General features: G+C 27.7%; 1 protein-coding gene across 22 annotated transcripts in view; it reads left to right on the top strand.

Annotated features, from left to right (window-relative positions):
* Positions 1–15064, top strand: part of LOC107450753 (membrane-associated guanylate kinase, WW and PDZ domain-containing protein 1) — a 92788-nt gene that overhangs the window by 62612 nt on the left and 15112 nt on the right. For 16 of the 22 annotated variants that reach the window (XM_071178961.1, XM_071178962.1, XM_043052997.2 and 13 more), the window contains exons 2-11: positions 1544–1654; positions 3417–3536; positions 6360–6582; positions 8682–8825; positions 8907–8983; positions 9498–9555; positions 10208–10272; positions 11172–11387; positions 12582–12791; positions 13639–14120. In XM_071178961.1, coding sequence (XP_071035062.1) covers positions 1544–1654; positions 3417–3536; positions 6360–6582; positions 8682–8825; positions 8907–8983; positions 9498–9555; positions 10208–10272; positions 11172–11387; positions 12582–12791; positions 13639–14120 — 1706 coding nt within the window. Of the gene's footprint in view, positions 1–236; positions 431–1543; positions 1655–3416; positions 3537–6359; positions 6583–8681; positions 8826–8906; positions 8984–9497; positions 9556–10207; positions 10273–11171; positions 11388–12581; positions 12792–13638; positions 14121–15064 lie in introns of those variants that run through there. The other 6 variants (XM_071178972.1, XM_071178966.1, XM_071178970.1 and 3 more) reach the window with 5 other exon arrangements.

Raw genomic sequence — 15064 nt, 5'->3', positions numbered from 1 at the left:
AAGGCGCCTGCAGTGTCTTAACATTAATTGAAATATAGTGCAATTTCATATTCAAATTAGTTTTCAATCTTCTGTTTTTAAAATGAAGCCATATATTTCTTCACTTTTTATTTTAAAATAAAAATAATAAAACAAGTGAAAGCGTTCTTTAGTAATTTGTACTGCTTCCCTTCAGTAAGAGTAACAAGCTCTTTTTTTCCAAGAATCAGCGAGGGGAGAAGTTTTTTGAAATTTTCTTCTTCATCCCAATGTTTGGGGAAATATCTCTTTTTCTTTCTGTCTTCGGATCTCGACCAGTTCATTTCTCGAGGGGAAACGGTTGAAAAACTTGCTTCTTCTATCTTTGTTTCTGTGTTAGTGTTTCAGACCGCTTTTTCTGTTATTGTTTTGAAAGTTTATTTTGATGGATTACGTACTTCCAGTTTTATATGTATGTTTATTGACATTCTATTTTTATGTACATAAACTCTTATCTACCCATCCACTATTTTTACTTGCAGTTGAAAAAAATACGGTGTATTATTTATCAACAAAATTAAAAGTTAGAAATTGTAGCATTTTTTAAATTTTCCTATTGCAAAAGAAATCTTATTTTCAATATAAATTATATTACTGAATAAGTTAACCGTATTATATGAATTGTTTCATAATTTTCAGTTAATCAGCATTGAGCAGTCATTGAGTTAATTTTAAAATTATGCATACTATAAGTAGGATGTTCACCACTCATAGGTATTTCTTACAGTATAAGTATTATGATGCAATTGTTAAAATTTTGAAATTTTAGGGTTTTATTTCTATATGAAAGAATTTTTATATCTACAACTATTTGTATCTATTTTTTATTATTTTATATTTTTATTTAAGTTTTTACTTATGCTCTTTGTGAAAATTTTAGAAATTTTTTTTTGTATGAATTTTTATCAAATTAATTAATTTTATGAGAAATACACTTAATATTTATTTCCAGGTTTTCGACTGTCCTTCAAAATGTTAAAAACTTGTTTCAATTTAAGAAATAAAATAGGAAATTCGTCAGTCCTTTTAAAAATTAAATATGACCCAATCAGAAGTTCCGCTTTCTAAATATAAAAATTTTGCAATAATGTGACTTGTAGACAGATGAAAAATATTGTAACTTAGTGACATAATACCAAACTTCATTTATGTATTTCCTGTCAATTTCTATTTTATTTATTTACTTTTATTCTTCTAAAGCTAAGTTTTTAGCTCATCTTGGTTTACACAACCAAGAAAAATAATCACACAACGTATGATTATTTTTCTTGGTTGTGTAATGTTTTCTTGGTAACAAATGGGGAACTCCTGGGATTTTTCGATTTTACTTTATTTATTTTTATTGTTCCTCATTATCTGGGTGATTAGCCTTATCCTGAAGGTTTTGAGTTATTGAAATGTTTAATTTTACTGCATTGTTGAATAATGTGTTTGTCATTATTTAACTCTTTGAAATGTTTCAATTTAAAACTTTTGAGCACATTACAAGTTTCAATTATTATACTAATGTCAAATTCTCTCGTAGGATTGGGTAAAGACTTAAGGCAGCATTTGAACACCAGGTTTCCAAAAAATTCTCCTGACTGTGAACTACAAAATACAGTGAGAGACAACTTATATCTTAGAACTGTCCCCTGTAAGTAAATTTCTTTTTGGTAATGAAATTTTTAATTATACATTTAATAATTGTTCAAAGATATTTCGTATCATATGATTTATACTAGAACAATTCTCATTGAGACATAATTTGTCCTCGTGTAGAGTTGAATTATTTCTAAAGTGTGTTACGTCTCATATCTTGTCTTAACAATTTTAAAAAAATAATCACTGCAAAAGACATGTTCTTGGTCTTTTAGCAACTTTATATCTTGTATGAATTGTATTATTAGCAGGGTTTGTGATTTTTTGATTTAGATCAGATTTTTTTGATTTAAATCAGATTTTTTTTATGTTTAATCAAATACACTGTAAGAACTTTGATTTATGATTAAAAAAACTTTATGAATGTTTAATCAAAATTTAATTAATATTAAAACTATATTATAACAGTATTTAAGAAGCTCTAACTACCTAAAACAATTTTTTATTTTAATACATGGCTTTGAATGCATAGCAACCATTTTGAAACAAATGCAGAATTGAAATTTAAGGACTAAATGAAATAGAGAACTTAAACCCTATTTTTGGTATATTAGGGTTTAAGATAACCTCAAGCTTTAGAATTAAACATTCTCCACCAATCAAACATAATGTTGATTTTTATTCCATTCTTTTTCATTCAAAAGATAGAATTTTAATGAACATTATTTGTATTTTTTGTGTGAAGAAAATTCATGTTTATTAATTACTTTCTACAGCTATGCAAGTCTATATTAAGACAGCATTAAATGTTTACTTTAATATGTACTTTCAATCTCAAGAATCAAAAGATTTTTAAAAATGTAATTTCAAATGTGTTGGAATTTAACACACACCAAGAAAGAAAGTAATTTCGTTAACTAAAATTAATTAATGCAGCAATTTATTTAAAATAAATTTTAAGTCAAAGAAAAGAAAGTAATAAAAGTATCAATAATTTAAAACACTGTTATTTAACTTTTTAAATCAATATATATATAAAAAAAATCAGTTGATTTAAATCAAATGTTTTTTTTTAAGGAAAAACATTTGATTTAAATCAACAAACCCTGATTATTACTTGTGTATTAAACCCCGGTTTGCTTTTTGAATAGATTTGTCTTGAATACCAATGTTGCTGTTGTCTTGGGTTGCTGAAGGAAAAATTGCACTTTTGAATTAAAAAGTTTTGTAGAAAACTATACAGTTAGTTAGATAATGAGCGTTAAAGAGTGTATTTGATAGAATGTACTTAGTACTTAAAGCTATGAAGTAATTTAAGAATAAATCATATTAATTTGATTCTCGGAATATGTTTTCATGGGCTAGCTAAAATATTTATTTGAAAGCTGATTGAATTACCTCGAAAAAAATAAACAAAAAAAAGGCTTTTTTCAGTTATTTAGTATAAAGTAATTTTGATTTTTGTAGTTGATTTAAATCAACTACAAAAAAAAGACTATAATTTTTTTATTCTTGAATTCTAGAAATTAAAATTAATATGTATCTAATACTAAGAAATATTAGGCTTTAGTAACTGCTAATCAGCTGTATTGGTATCATCGGCTGTTTCCGTTAGTAATTGTTATCAACAAAAAAAATTCGTATTTACCCATCTCTGGTTATGCAAAAATAAACAATCATTAAAAGATAATCAGTTCATTTTTAAATTGCAATTTTGTTTACTTTAAATATTGTTTGTCATATTTGGTGCTTGTATTTTTGTTATGAAATAGTAGCTGTTATTTTGGAATAATTGTGTTGAAATATATTTTGTACAGGCACAACTAGATCACCGAGAGATGGGGAAATCAATGGTGTGGATTATACCTTCCTCACTGTTGAAGAGTTCATGCAACTGGAAAGATCTGGTAATCTTCTAGAAAGTGGAATATATGAAGGTACTCCTCACTTGATTCTATAGTTCCCCATATTACACAAAAGTTGAAATGTATATTCAGAAGAAAAAATTCAGTCAACTGTGATGCATTAAACTACAAGAAAATAAACTGTGGTTATATTAAATTACCTAACTTTGCTAAAATCAATTTAATGAAATATCAATTGGTTTTAATTATGGTATAAGGCACTCCTAATTTAGTTTTTGGTATATTACTATCTAATAAAATATTATTTATAAAAAAAAAATATTTTTTTAATTATTTAAAAACAAAGTTTTAAAATTATGTTGACGTAAATTATGTCCGTGTACTCTAAAAAAAAGTTAGTACAGAAGAGGAAAAAAATCAATTAATTGAGATTTAAAGTGTGTTAATAGTGCTATTGTTTCAATATTGTGGACACTTATATCATAAACGGATACCAACTGCTACAGATTCTCTCTGATTTATGGCTTCATTTACAGAATTGTGAAAAGTTGAAGACTCGATTTTTGAAGGGTGATTTAATTAATTTTTTGTTAGTACTTACAGTTACTTTTTTGTTAGTACTTAGTTTATTTACTTGTTAGTACTTACTTTTTTGTTAGTGACTACAGATTGTATTTTTTCACGCGAAACAGGTTTTCGATAAGTAAATTAGTTTGCAGTGATTCTGATATATTTTTAAAATCCTNATCCTGTATTGGTATATATATATTTTTTTAAGTGTTTTTATTTGCATATTTGTTGTCAGTTTTAATGAAAATATATGCAGGCTATTTTTTTTTTAAAAAAAAAAGGACTCTTATTTCTTTTTTTAGAAAGATTGTATATATTCCCTCACTACTCAAGATCTCTTTGCAAAGCAAATAATTACTACAGTATTTTTTTTCTTTTCTTTTTTCCATTTTATTTCAATGTTTAAATCAAGTTTTTTTTAATAAAAATAAATACTTTTTTTTTTAATGTGATTTAAATCCTGACACTCTGGCTCCATTAAATAGCGGTGTTGAATTTCAGCTTTGTAAATTATTGAATCACATAATTCATAGAGAGACCTTTTTCCCCTTGTCATCCTGCCTCACATTCTTTGTTTACACACTAAAAGTATAAAAGAAAGGCAGCACAATACCTTTAAAAGAGAGGGAGAAAAATGATGTATTTGTTTTAAAATTTGGAAAAATATTGTTTTATAACTTTTAAAGCTGTTACAATTCTCTTTTCCCTCAGAAGTTAAGCAATGAATTTATTTTGTAATTTTTGTGTTGGCAATGAAAGTTTGCAACCAAGAAAGTGTTTAGAAATCAATAGCTTAGTTGCTGATTTCAAGAGAATTTGTGGTAAAAATTCAATCACATGCCATTTTTTTTTTTCGCAAATAGGAACATTCTGATTTTTGTTGTCAGTTCATTGTATTATATTTGACTAAAGAGAAGGATAAGCTTATTGTGTCATTTGCCATTATATCTATCCACTAGTTAGATAGTCTGTGATGCAAATAAATAAAAATGCGAAAAAAAAATTTTTTTTTGGTAGATCACATTTTAGGGGACATACTTAAATATTTCTGTTGCACGAATGTATTGTCCTTAATGTATTTTATTGCATTGCATTGAATTGAAGGAAATGAAATTTTTGATCAATAGGTTAAATAAAGTGAGAACTCTTTTATGCATAAAAGATAATGGGTATAAGTCATAATATATAATTTTCATTCATAAAACTCATTACTTTTAAGTTTTTGTTCGACACTCGGAAGTTCTATCCCCAAAACCTAGTAATACGAAACAGACAATTTTCTTGACTTATTCAAGCTCAGTTTATGAAAAATCCTTATGTGATTGGGGAGGGGGGAAGGATTTTTTAAAAAATCAAACAGTTAAATGTATAAATAAGCTAGTGTTTCAGAAATGTATTATTAATTTGAATTTATTGATATTTTACCAATTATACTTGTTTGAAGCTTTCAACTTTATACCAAGTTCTATTATTCCATCCTAAAATACATAAAATAGCATTTTTTTCCTATTTATTCAAATTAAGTTTGTAAAAATTCTTACCTACAGAAAAAAAGGATTTTTCGTAAATCTTAAAACTATAAAATGCATAATATAAGTTTAACTTGTATTGTATTTGTATAACTTTGACTCCATTGAAGTTTTAAAATACTGTGCATTAAATTCTCGACAATTTGCAAGATTTACTGCTAAGTTGAGTAATTAAATACTCCCAACTTATCTGTGAACATTTAAGTATTGTAAATTCATTTTCAAAAAGTTATTGTATCCCTTTGGCAACAGCTTTGGGATCTTCAAAGTCAAAATTAAACTTTCTAACATCAAACCTAATTTGGATCTTTTACCCGTATTGTGTCTGCACATTACAGATGTAAAACTTGACCGTCTCAGAATCGGCCACACTCGACTCACCCATTTTCGTTTGTTGTTCGGAGAATCTATCCAATGCGACACTCGTAACATTTTACTTATGCTTCATCACACTTTATCCATTTGTCCTTGTTTTAACCAACGTCGTCTTACCTTTTTTTAGCAACTGTATTTTATGTATGAAGGATGTTTGTGACTTGTGGTTAACCATTTTATTAGTTTCATCAATATTTTTGAGAAGAAATTGTAGGGTGCACTTTACCATTTGATCTGTTTTAACAAATTGTTTGGCGCAACATATCCTGCTTTGGATCTTGTGCCATAAAACTTTACATTCAATCAACCAATCAATCATTTTACAAAAAGAGAGGTTTATTAGTTTTTTTTTTGTGGGGGTGTTCTCTAGTGCAGCTGAAAAATCTCCTTTCTTGTAATAAAGTTTGTATTTTTCGATTAGGAAATCATTACGGCACACCCAAACCCTTAGAAGAATGTCCAGCCCCTGTTCCCAAACCGAGCAGTTACACAGTTAACAACAGCAACAACGTCATACCTGGGATACATCCTTCCTCCGAGGGAAAAAGAAGGCGGAATCGATCCAGCGTTGAAGCAATGACTGCAAAAACCAATGAAGAACAGTCCGATTCTGGCTACTCACATTCTGGAAAAAACAGTATTGAGTGAGTAAAGTTTAATTTTGCTATTATTTTCTTAATTGCAGTTCATATACAAGAAATCAACGTATGCTAGGGAATTTTCACATTTATAAATATTCAAACAAGGCATTTTGTATAAGAGTTACAGTCTTGTATACTATTATATGCTCCTTTTTTTTCATTTGTAGTTTATACATACACACATATATATATATAAGTGTTAACCTTATAAAGATGAAGCAAACATATTTTGGGCAAATTTCCTATTTTCTAATTCTTATTGGAAATTAGACTATAAAAATAATAATACAATAAAATGTTTTTTTTTAGCACTTTTAACATTAAAAAAACATTCAAGACCTTTTTTTTTTATTTAAAATTTTTTTCTTTAGATTAGTAGTTCTTTTTTATTGTGTGCTTTATTAACATAAACTCTTTTTTTTATATTTTTTTTATCTATTAACTATTTTAAATATATTATTGATGTAGTTCCTCTTTCTCTTAAAATTGTACAGAAACTACCATATTAATAAAGTAAGTGCTGTTAAATTTTTAATCAAGCTAAATAAAAATTGAAGTTATTGTTGAACTTTACATTGGTTAAGTATAAAGTGTTAGATTTTTTAATGAAATTACTCAACGAAACCCATTAATAGAAGTATTGAACCCACAGTTCTGGGTGGCTTATCCCCCCCCCCCATTTGAGATACAATGAAAAATATTTTGTATCTTTATTTATCTGTATTTTTTTACTGATCATCGTAAATTAAGTTCACAATGATGTTGGTTTTTTATTGAACGTGTATAGTTGTAAAAATTGAATTTTCCCATAGATTTAGATACATTTCTTCCATAGTGGAAAAAAATGCCTAAAAGAAATAGGTTTCTGTCAATCCAAATGGAGGAAACTATTTTTCAAAGAAGAAATATTAAAGAAATTTACAGTTTGCAACCTAGTTTTAATAGTAGTATTTTTAAGCTATTTAATATATCATTTTTAACCATGTGTACATTAAAAAATTAACAATTGAAAATGAAATTAAGAATTTAAGAAATTAAAATAACTGCAGTCCTTCACTATTTTGTGAAAAAAAAGTAAAATTTTATAATTATTAAGAACTTATTATCAAATTCTAATACTACTGCTACATAAGCATGTCACATACTACATTTATACTACAAAACAACAAATCACATCGGGGGATCTGTCCAGACCGAATTTACTACCGTTTAGCGGTACCTTCACAAATTCATATTTAGAAAAAGCTGTAGTTTCACAAATTCAACTTTAGGAAAAACGGCAGTTTCACAAATACTTTTTCTTAAAATTTTATTTTTGTATCCTTAAAAAACAATAAATCTATATTTTTACTATGTTTTTGTGTTGATTTTTTAATATAATTTTTAATTTTTCACAAATTATGTCTAAATTTTCACAAAATAGGTACTTCTCAGAAAAACCTAGACAGACCCCTGCATACATATTTCTTAAAAAAGAATAATAATTGATAAAATGTTATGTTGTTTTTTTATTAAAATTTTAATACAGAGCACAGTTACAAATAGCTTACTAATTTATATAATTAAATACTACTACGTAGAGATGCCAACTTGCTCCGGACAGCAAATGAATATTTTAAAGTGGTAGTTTATCAATTGTGATTCTTGGTTTAATAAATTCAGTTTAGTAGATTTTTATCCACCACTATTTCTAAATAATTCGTAGGCTTATATAAAGCAGCACTTTATAGTAGTTATGTCATGCTATACCTTTTAAAAAGCAAGCAAAAATAGTCAAATACTTGCACAATTTACTTGGTAGTAATTTACCGTTTTATTAATTATTTTGGCGTGTCTGGAGCAGTTGGCATCTCTGACTACGTATGATTAACTAAAATAAATAAAATGAAGATACTTAAAGTGAGTTGACGTAAACTTTTTGGTACTATGTTAAATTTAATTATGTAAAGCCTATTGCTCATCAATTGAACAGTTAATTTTTTAGCTTCTTTTATTTAGTCCAGTTTCATCTAAGAGAGAAAAAAAAAAGGTTTTTTGCAGTCTGCAGTACTTTTTCAATGCAATACTTTTTCATTTCAATCTCTGTAATCTTTTACTTTCAGTTCTTCACATGTTTCACAAGGAATGATTACTGATGATCACAAATCTCAAAAGAAGTTTTCTACCTCTGAAGATGATGATTTAGGCCCATTACCAGAAAACTGGGAAAAAGCTTACACAGAAGACGGGGAACCTTACTTTATTGAGTATGTCTTCAAATTGGTTTACCTTCATTTTCTTGTACAAATCTAACTAATAAATTCTAATGACTTTTATTTAATTTTTAGTCATAACACTGGAACATCTCAATGGCTAGATCCTAGACCGAAAAACAAAAAACCTGTTGGTGAATGTGACGAAGATGGTAAATTATCTTGGAAGCATTATTTGTTGCAATTCTCTATCCAATTTATTTATTATAGCAAAAATTTTTAAATTGTCAAGAATTTAAACTAACATTGTGTGCAACCAGCATAATAAATTTACATTTGTGTGGATAATTGAAATTTTAATAGTTATGTTTTAATCTTGTTGAATAAACTGAATCATTGTTTTGATTTTTACACGGCTGCAAATATAATGTAGTAGAAATAGTTAATATGATTTTTGTTTAAAAAATTTAAAATTTTTAATTTGAATTAAAATTTGGGGTGTTACTTTTATAAAGCAAAGATATAACTAAATAACACACAAAATGCATTTACTTCTTAAAGTCAATTTTTTTCTTCTTCTTGAATATTAAGATCTGCTTTGAATATAAAATCTGCTTTCATTTAATTATATTGATAATGTAATGGTTTTACGTTGTAATTAAGTATATATTTATTTAAAAAAATAATTTTTTATATTCTAAAAAATTTGTATATTTACTTTTGTAGAACTTCCTTATGGTTGGGAAAAAATTGATGATCCTCATTATGGCACATATTACATTGAGTAAGTATCTGTGCATTGTATACTATTAAGCAATTATGCATCTGTTTGAGTCTTTATGTAATAATCAAAATTATATTGTTGAAATTTCTGATTTTGAATAAACATTCCATACCAAGGTTTCCCAAGTGCTAAAGGGGTGTTTCATAAATGATGTCACTCATTTTTTTTCCATACTTTGAACCCTCCCTCCTTCCCCTTTTCTAAAGTGTCTTAATTCCCAATATCATCTACCCCCTTATGTCACTTGCATGCTATATGACATTCACTACTTGCAGTTTCAAAACAACTCTCCATGTTGAAATTTTATTTTTAAAATTTTAACTATGTTTGTGAGCATGACAATAATAGTTATTATGTCTGTACTTATTTTGATTTTTGTTTGTTTTTATTTTAATTTAAAAAATGGAATCTTATTTTTCTGAAAGTCCTCCACTCAAGACGGGACATAATTTATGAAGAGCACTAAATGTACTTAAATTGCTGCTTTTACCGGTTTCATTAATTAATAACAAATTTTTGAATTTGAATTTTGAAAATTGTATCGTTACCTTTTTTTTCTTGATTGCTATCGTTATTCAATATATTTTTTTTTATTAAAGTGTAATTAAAATAGAATATATGAATAATACATACATTTCCATGGTTTGTTTAGTCACATCAATAAGAAGACACAATATGAAAATCCTGTAATTCAAGCAAGGAAGAACTCCACCACCTGTAAGTAAAAAATTTGAATTCTTGTTATTTTTAAGAAATTCAAAGTTGTCTGATGAAAAATTGCATGGTATTGATAAAATATAGTTTGGATTTTCATTGAAATTTTCCCGTTATACCTGGAAAATTAAGGGATTTTTTTTTTCTTCCTGAAATTGAGTGGGTTTTGGTTAGCTGGGTCTAAGCAAATATAAAAATTGAGAAGGATGTAAGTACATTATTTGTTAGGTCCAAGCTAACCATCCATTACAACTACAGAAAGAGTGAATAAAATATAATTTTCTAAAGGCAAAATATGATTAATTAATTCATTGAATCTTTAGGAATAAGAATAACAAAAGTTATGAATGCATATAGGAGACTCACATTTCCACACAAGGATGCAGTATAGGCTTGTAACTGTTAATAATGAAAAGTAACAGATATTTCAATATCTTTTAACCATAGATAACGTTAGGAACACTTGGGTAAAGAAAAGGGATTCCTTTCACTCTTTCTTAATCCATAGAGAATTCAATATTTTTTTATGATAGCAGTAACATCAAAAGAACTAAAGATTGGAATAATTTCCTGGAGACTCTTGTTACTTATTGATTGGTTGCCAAAGGAAAAAATGCTTGTTCTGAATGCACAGAAATAATTAACACCTATTTTTGAAGTGATTTTGTAGAGGTTGTAAAAGAAAAAAATTAGGGTACTTTATTGTAATGAGTGATAAAACTCAGACCAGATGTTCTAATAAACAGTAAAAATGGCAGAGTAGGAAATGATAGAACTTTACATTTCTGTCATGGAAATGGAACGGTCACACTAAAGTGCACATTTTTCTGATAAATTGTCTACTCATTAGAAAAATTTCAGTAAATTTTTTCTCTTGTAATATTAATTTTCTTCCCCTGTAGCTCTTCATGAAGATGATTCAATAAAAAGTTCTCAGCGCAATAGCTGGAGAACTGAGAAATCTGATCGCACAGTTGATCAAAATTCAAATGGAGTTCAGTTAGGAGTCAATTCATTGCCAAAGCATGGAGAGGGTCATAACAACAGTCTTCAGAGAAATGCATCCAGCCTCAAAGAAGAACAGCGCCCTGGAAAGGACGGAGCTCCCTATGCCGGACGTAAGTCTTTCAAAATACAGGACTGTCAAGTTTTTTTTTTCTTCATCTTTATAATTTTGAGTAAAAGATAAGAGCAAGTATTGATAATATTCATTAAAGGAGGATCAATTGCATACTGCTGTGATTTGTGGAGAAATTTGGACTCATTAGCAGGATCCTTCATGAAATATTATGTCGTAAAAGCTGATTATTTACAAAATATTTTATCTTAAAAATGAATGTTAATAACGCAATACTTTTTCTTTATTTACCTAGAACTTTAAATATTTCCATAAAGAGACTGAAATAACCCCATCTGAAATTCGCATTATAGGCAGGGGAAATAATTTTATTTTCCTTTACACCATTTAATCAACAGTTATGACTTAAGGAAGTGATTAGCTTGTGAAATCTTCTATTTTAAATATCTATCTCTTGGTTTAAAAAGTGCTCATTAATTTTTCGGTTTAACCTATTATAATATTGATTAGGAATACATGATATTTTAGCACTCATGCGTAAGTTGTACTAAAAGTTATATTTTGCTATCAGCATATCATCTGTCATATGACTTGATTTCAAGTGATATTGAATAATGCAGCAGGTGAGAGTATGCCTTCTGCTTTAGCAAACTTGAGCAAATAATTTATTAGGCTTTAAAAGCTATGCATGAATAATAATAAAAAACTAAAACACTGTAGAAGATCATTATAGCATTACCCCTGAGAAGTGCTTTGTCATGTATAGAATTTTTTTTTTAATGATCCATTCGCAATCATGATCAATAAATTTGATGATCATTTCACATATCATTAAATTTACTTACTAAACATAATTATTCATCTAGAACTGATTCATATAAAGACTTTAAAATAATTTTTAAATGCAAATAGTTTGAAACACATTAGAACTATAAACTAACAAATTTATTAAGTTAGATTTGCTGGAAAGATTGTGAAGTTAATGTAATTTGTGAAAAATAGCAGTTTATAGAATTGCATTATGTAAATCTAGACATAAAAATGTAACGAGCACCCATAGAAACATTAGCATAAGAATAGCTTCTTACGTTGTGTATGTATTATTTAATCTAAAAACACTGAGCAGGCCTTCCTTTTTTTTTTTTAAGATGAGTAATAGTTAAAAATTGTGTTTGTTTAAAAAAATAAAATAAATAAGTGTGCTGAATTCTAAATGTGAATAATTTTTTCATAGTGCGTGGTTCTGGTTACAAACTGCCTTACGTCTTCACCTCCAATCCTGCTGATCTGGAACCTTTCATGATCAGAACTAGTCTTGTGAAAAGTGCCAGGGGATTTGGCTTCACAATAGTGGGTGGAGACGACGGGGACGTTCGTGACTTCTTGCAAATCAAAGCGATTGTTCCTCATGGACCAGCATGGCAAGATGGAAAACTGAAGATGGGTATGATATTATTGATGCATATTCTACAGAATTCTTCTGCTTTTTTAAAAATCTCTCTGAAATGCAAAAATTTTCTTTAAAAAATTCCATCTATTAGATTTTTTTCTATCTTGGTTCATTGCGTGATTAAGTATTAAAACAATCATTACTTCTAAATGAATAAGTAGGGCTTGTTTAGAAGAGAAAAATTTTAGATTATTTTAATAGTTTCATTTTTTTATTATTATTTAAAACTCTATTTTCAAATAAAATGCTAAAGAATATTCTATAGCTATCTAAGATAGGTTATATATTTAGTATGAATCAGAATTATGATTTCAAATGTGTAATAAATAAAATAATTTTCTATTCAATCCTGTTTGATGCTAATTTTAAATGTAAAATATCTGTTGTTAGGAAGTGGAAAAGTAATCCTGTCTGTATTTGTTTGCAATTTTATGTTTTAAAATAAAGAATTTCAGTGTAATTTCTTTCTTGGTTTATTTGAACCTATTTTTTTCTATGTTTTAAAATTTAAATTAAATAAAGTTTGAAATGTTTTGTCTTGAAGGATTTCTCTTGTGGTTATAGCATCTTCGGCAAAAAAAAAAAAAAAATGGGCAATTGAAATTTATTATGAATCCTAAATTAGAAAACGAAAATAATGCTGTCTTCATTCATATGCTGACTCTGATGCTGAAAAGTTGAATGTAAAATTATAGTTTCATGTTCTACTAAGATAAGAACTTTTTTTAAAATTGCTGTATAAGTTTGCCGAAGTATTTTTTATACATACTGGTACTTATATATAATTGTAATAAATATGTATAGCAGTACTGAAATTATAAATCATTTCATATAATTTTAGGTGATGTTCTTGTATATATTAATGAACAATGTGTTCTGGGCTTTAGTCACCAAGATGCTGTTTCATTGTTCCAGTCCATCCCTCCTGGCGAGATCGTTCATTTGGGTGTTGCTCAAGGTTTCAAATTGCCTTTTGATCCCGAAGATCCTAACACTGAAATAGTCACTACCAATGCAGTATCCAGTTGTAACCATGGCAATGGGCCAAACGGTTTTTGTGGCTGCATGAACGGGGGCAGTGAGTCTGCAGAATCGACGACACGTTCGGCGAAATCTATGCCCGACCTCACTGCGTTTCAGTCTCAGAGGCAAAGAAACTTTGAACATCCATCCGAACTTAGTACAGGCAGTAATGACCACTCTATTAGCTCACATGATGTTAATCATCAAGTACCCAATAAAGCTGATTTCTTGTCAGTGGAGATTGTAAAAGGGAAAAATGGTTTTGGATTCACCATTGCTGATAGTGTTTATGGTCAAAAGGTAATGTAATTTGTATTTTTGCTACCCATAATTAATTTTCATTCAATAAAAACTATTAATTTTAGTTTTCAGTGTAATCTGTTAGGATTAAGCTACTGATTTTATTTATTTTTCTATAAGAAGGGAAATATCTGTAATTTGCATTAAAAAATTTGGTCATTTCTAACAGAAAAAATTGCATATTTACTATCCAAATTTACACATTAACACTAGAAGCAGACAATCCTGGGTAATTTTTATTTCAAGGGCAGAAGCAAACGATTTTCTTCTTGTTTTGATCAAAGAAGAACTTGTAAAAAATTATAATTGAATTTTAATGATAAAGTTTCCGATCACCCTTTTTAACAAAAACATAAAATAATTAACTTTAAACCATGCAAAAAAAACAATGGCAATAAAATAATAAATTTCGTAACGACAGTTAAAGTTCCGGAAGTTAAAACATTTAAATTAAGGTGATTTCTTTTTTAAAATTAGAGCTATGAATTTAAAAACTTCTAATTTGAGTAAAGCATCGATCATTTAATGTTATTTATTCTATGTTAGTTAACATTGTACCTAGTTTTTTTTTCGAAAATCAAAGTAGTATTTAAGAAGTGTTCTTGGATTGTTGAATTATCTGTGATTCCACCCCCACCCCCGTCTCTTAGCAGTTATTTTTTTTCTTTATGTTTTGAGTAAAATTCAAATGCAATCCCGCTCAACTGTGAACTGAAAAATTTTATGATACATAATGATGCGAGCCAAACGGAATAGTGTGGTATGAAATTATGAGAGAAAAGAGAGTTCAGCTCAACTTTTTAGTTTTGGTAAAAGAACTTAACTGTCACGTAAAGTTCTTCTTACCTACTTTTATTTGACCTTTTTCCAAATAAAGATTCTTAATTAAATCTTCAGAGTTGGTCCTAAATTAGTAAATTTAATTATGCTGTGACTAAATTTAA

The sequence above is a fragment of the Parasteatoda tepidariorum genome, chromosome 3 (genome assembly GCF_043381705.1).
Source record: "Parasteatoda tepidariorum isolate YZ-2023 chromosome 3, CAS_Ptep_4.0, whole genome shotgun sequence".
Lineage (NCBI taxonomy): Eukaryota > Metazoa > Arthropoda > Arachnida > Araneae > Theridiidae > Parasteatoda > Parasteatoda tepidariorum.
Note: the sequence above shows the minus strand (reverse complement) of the source record. Positions and strands in the feature narration are given on the sequence as shown.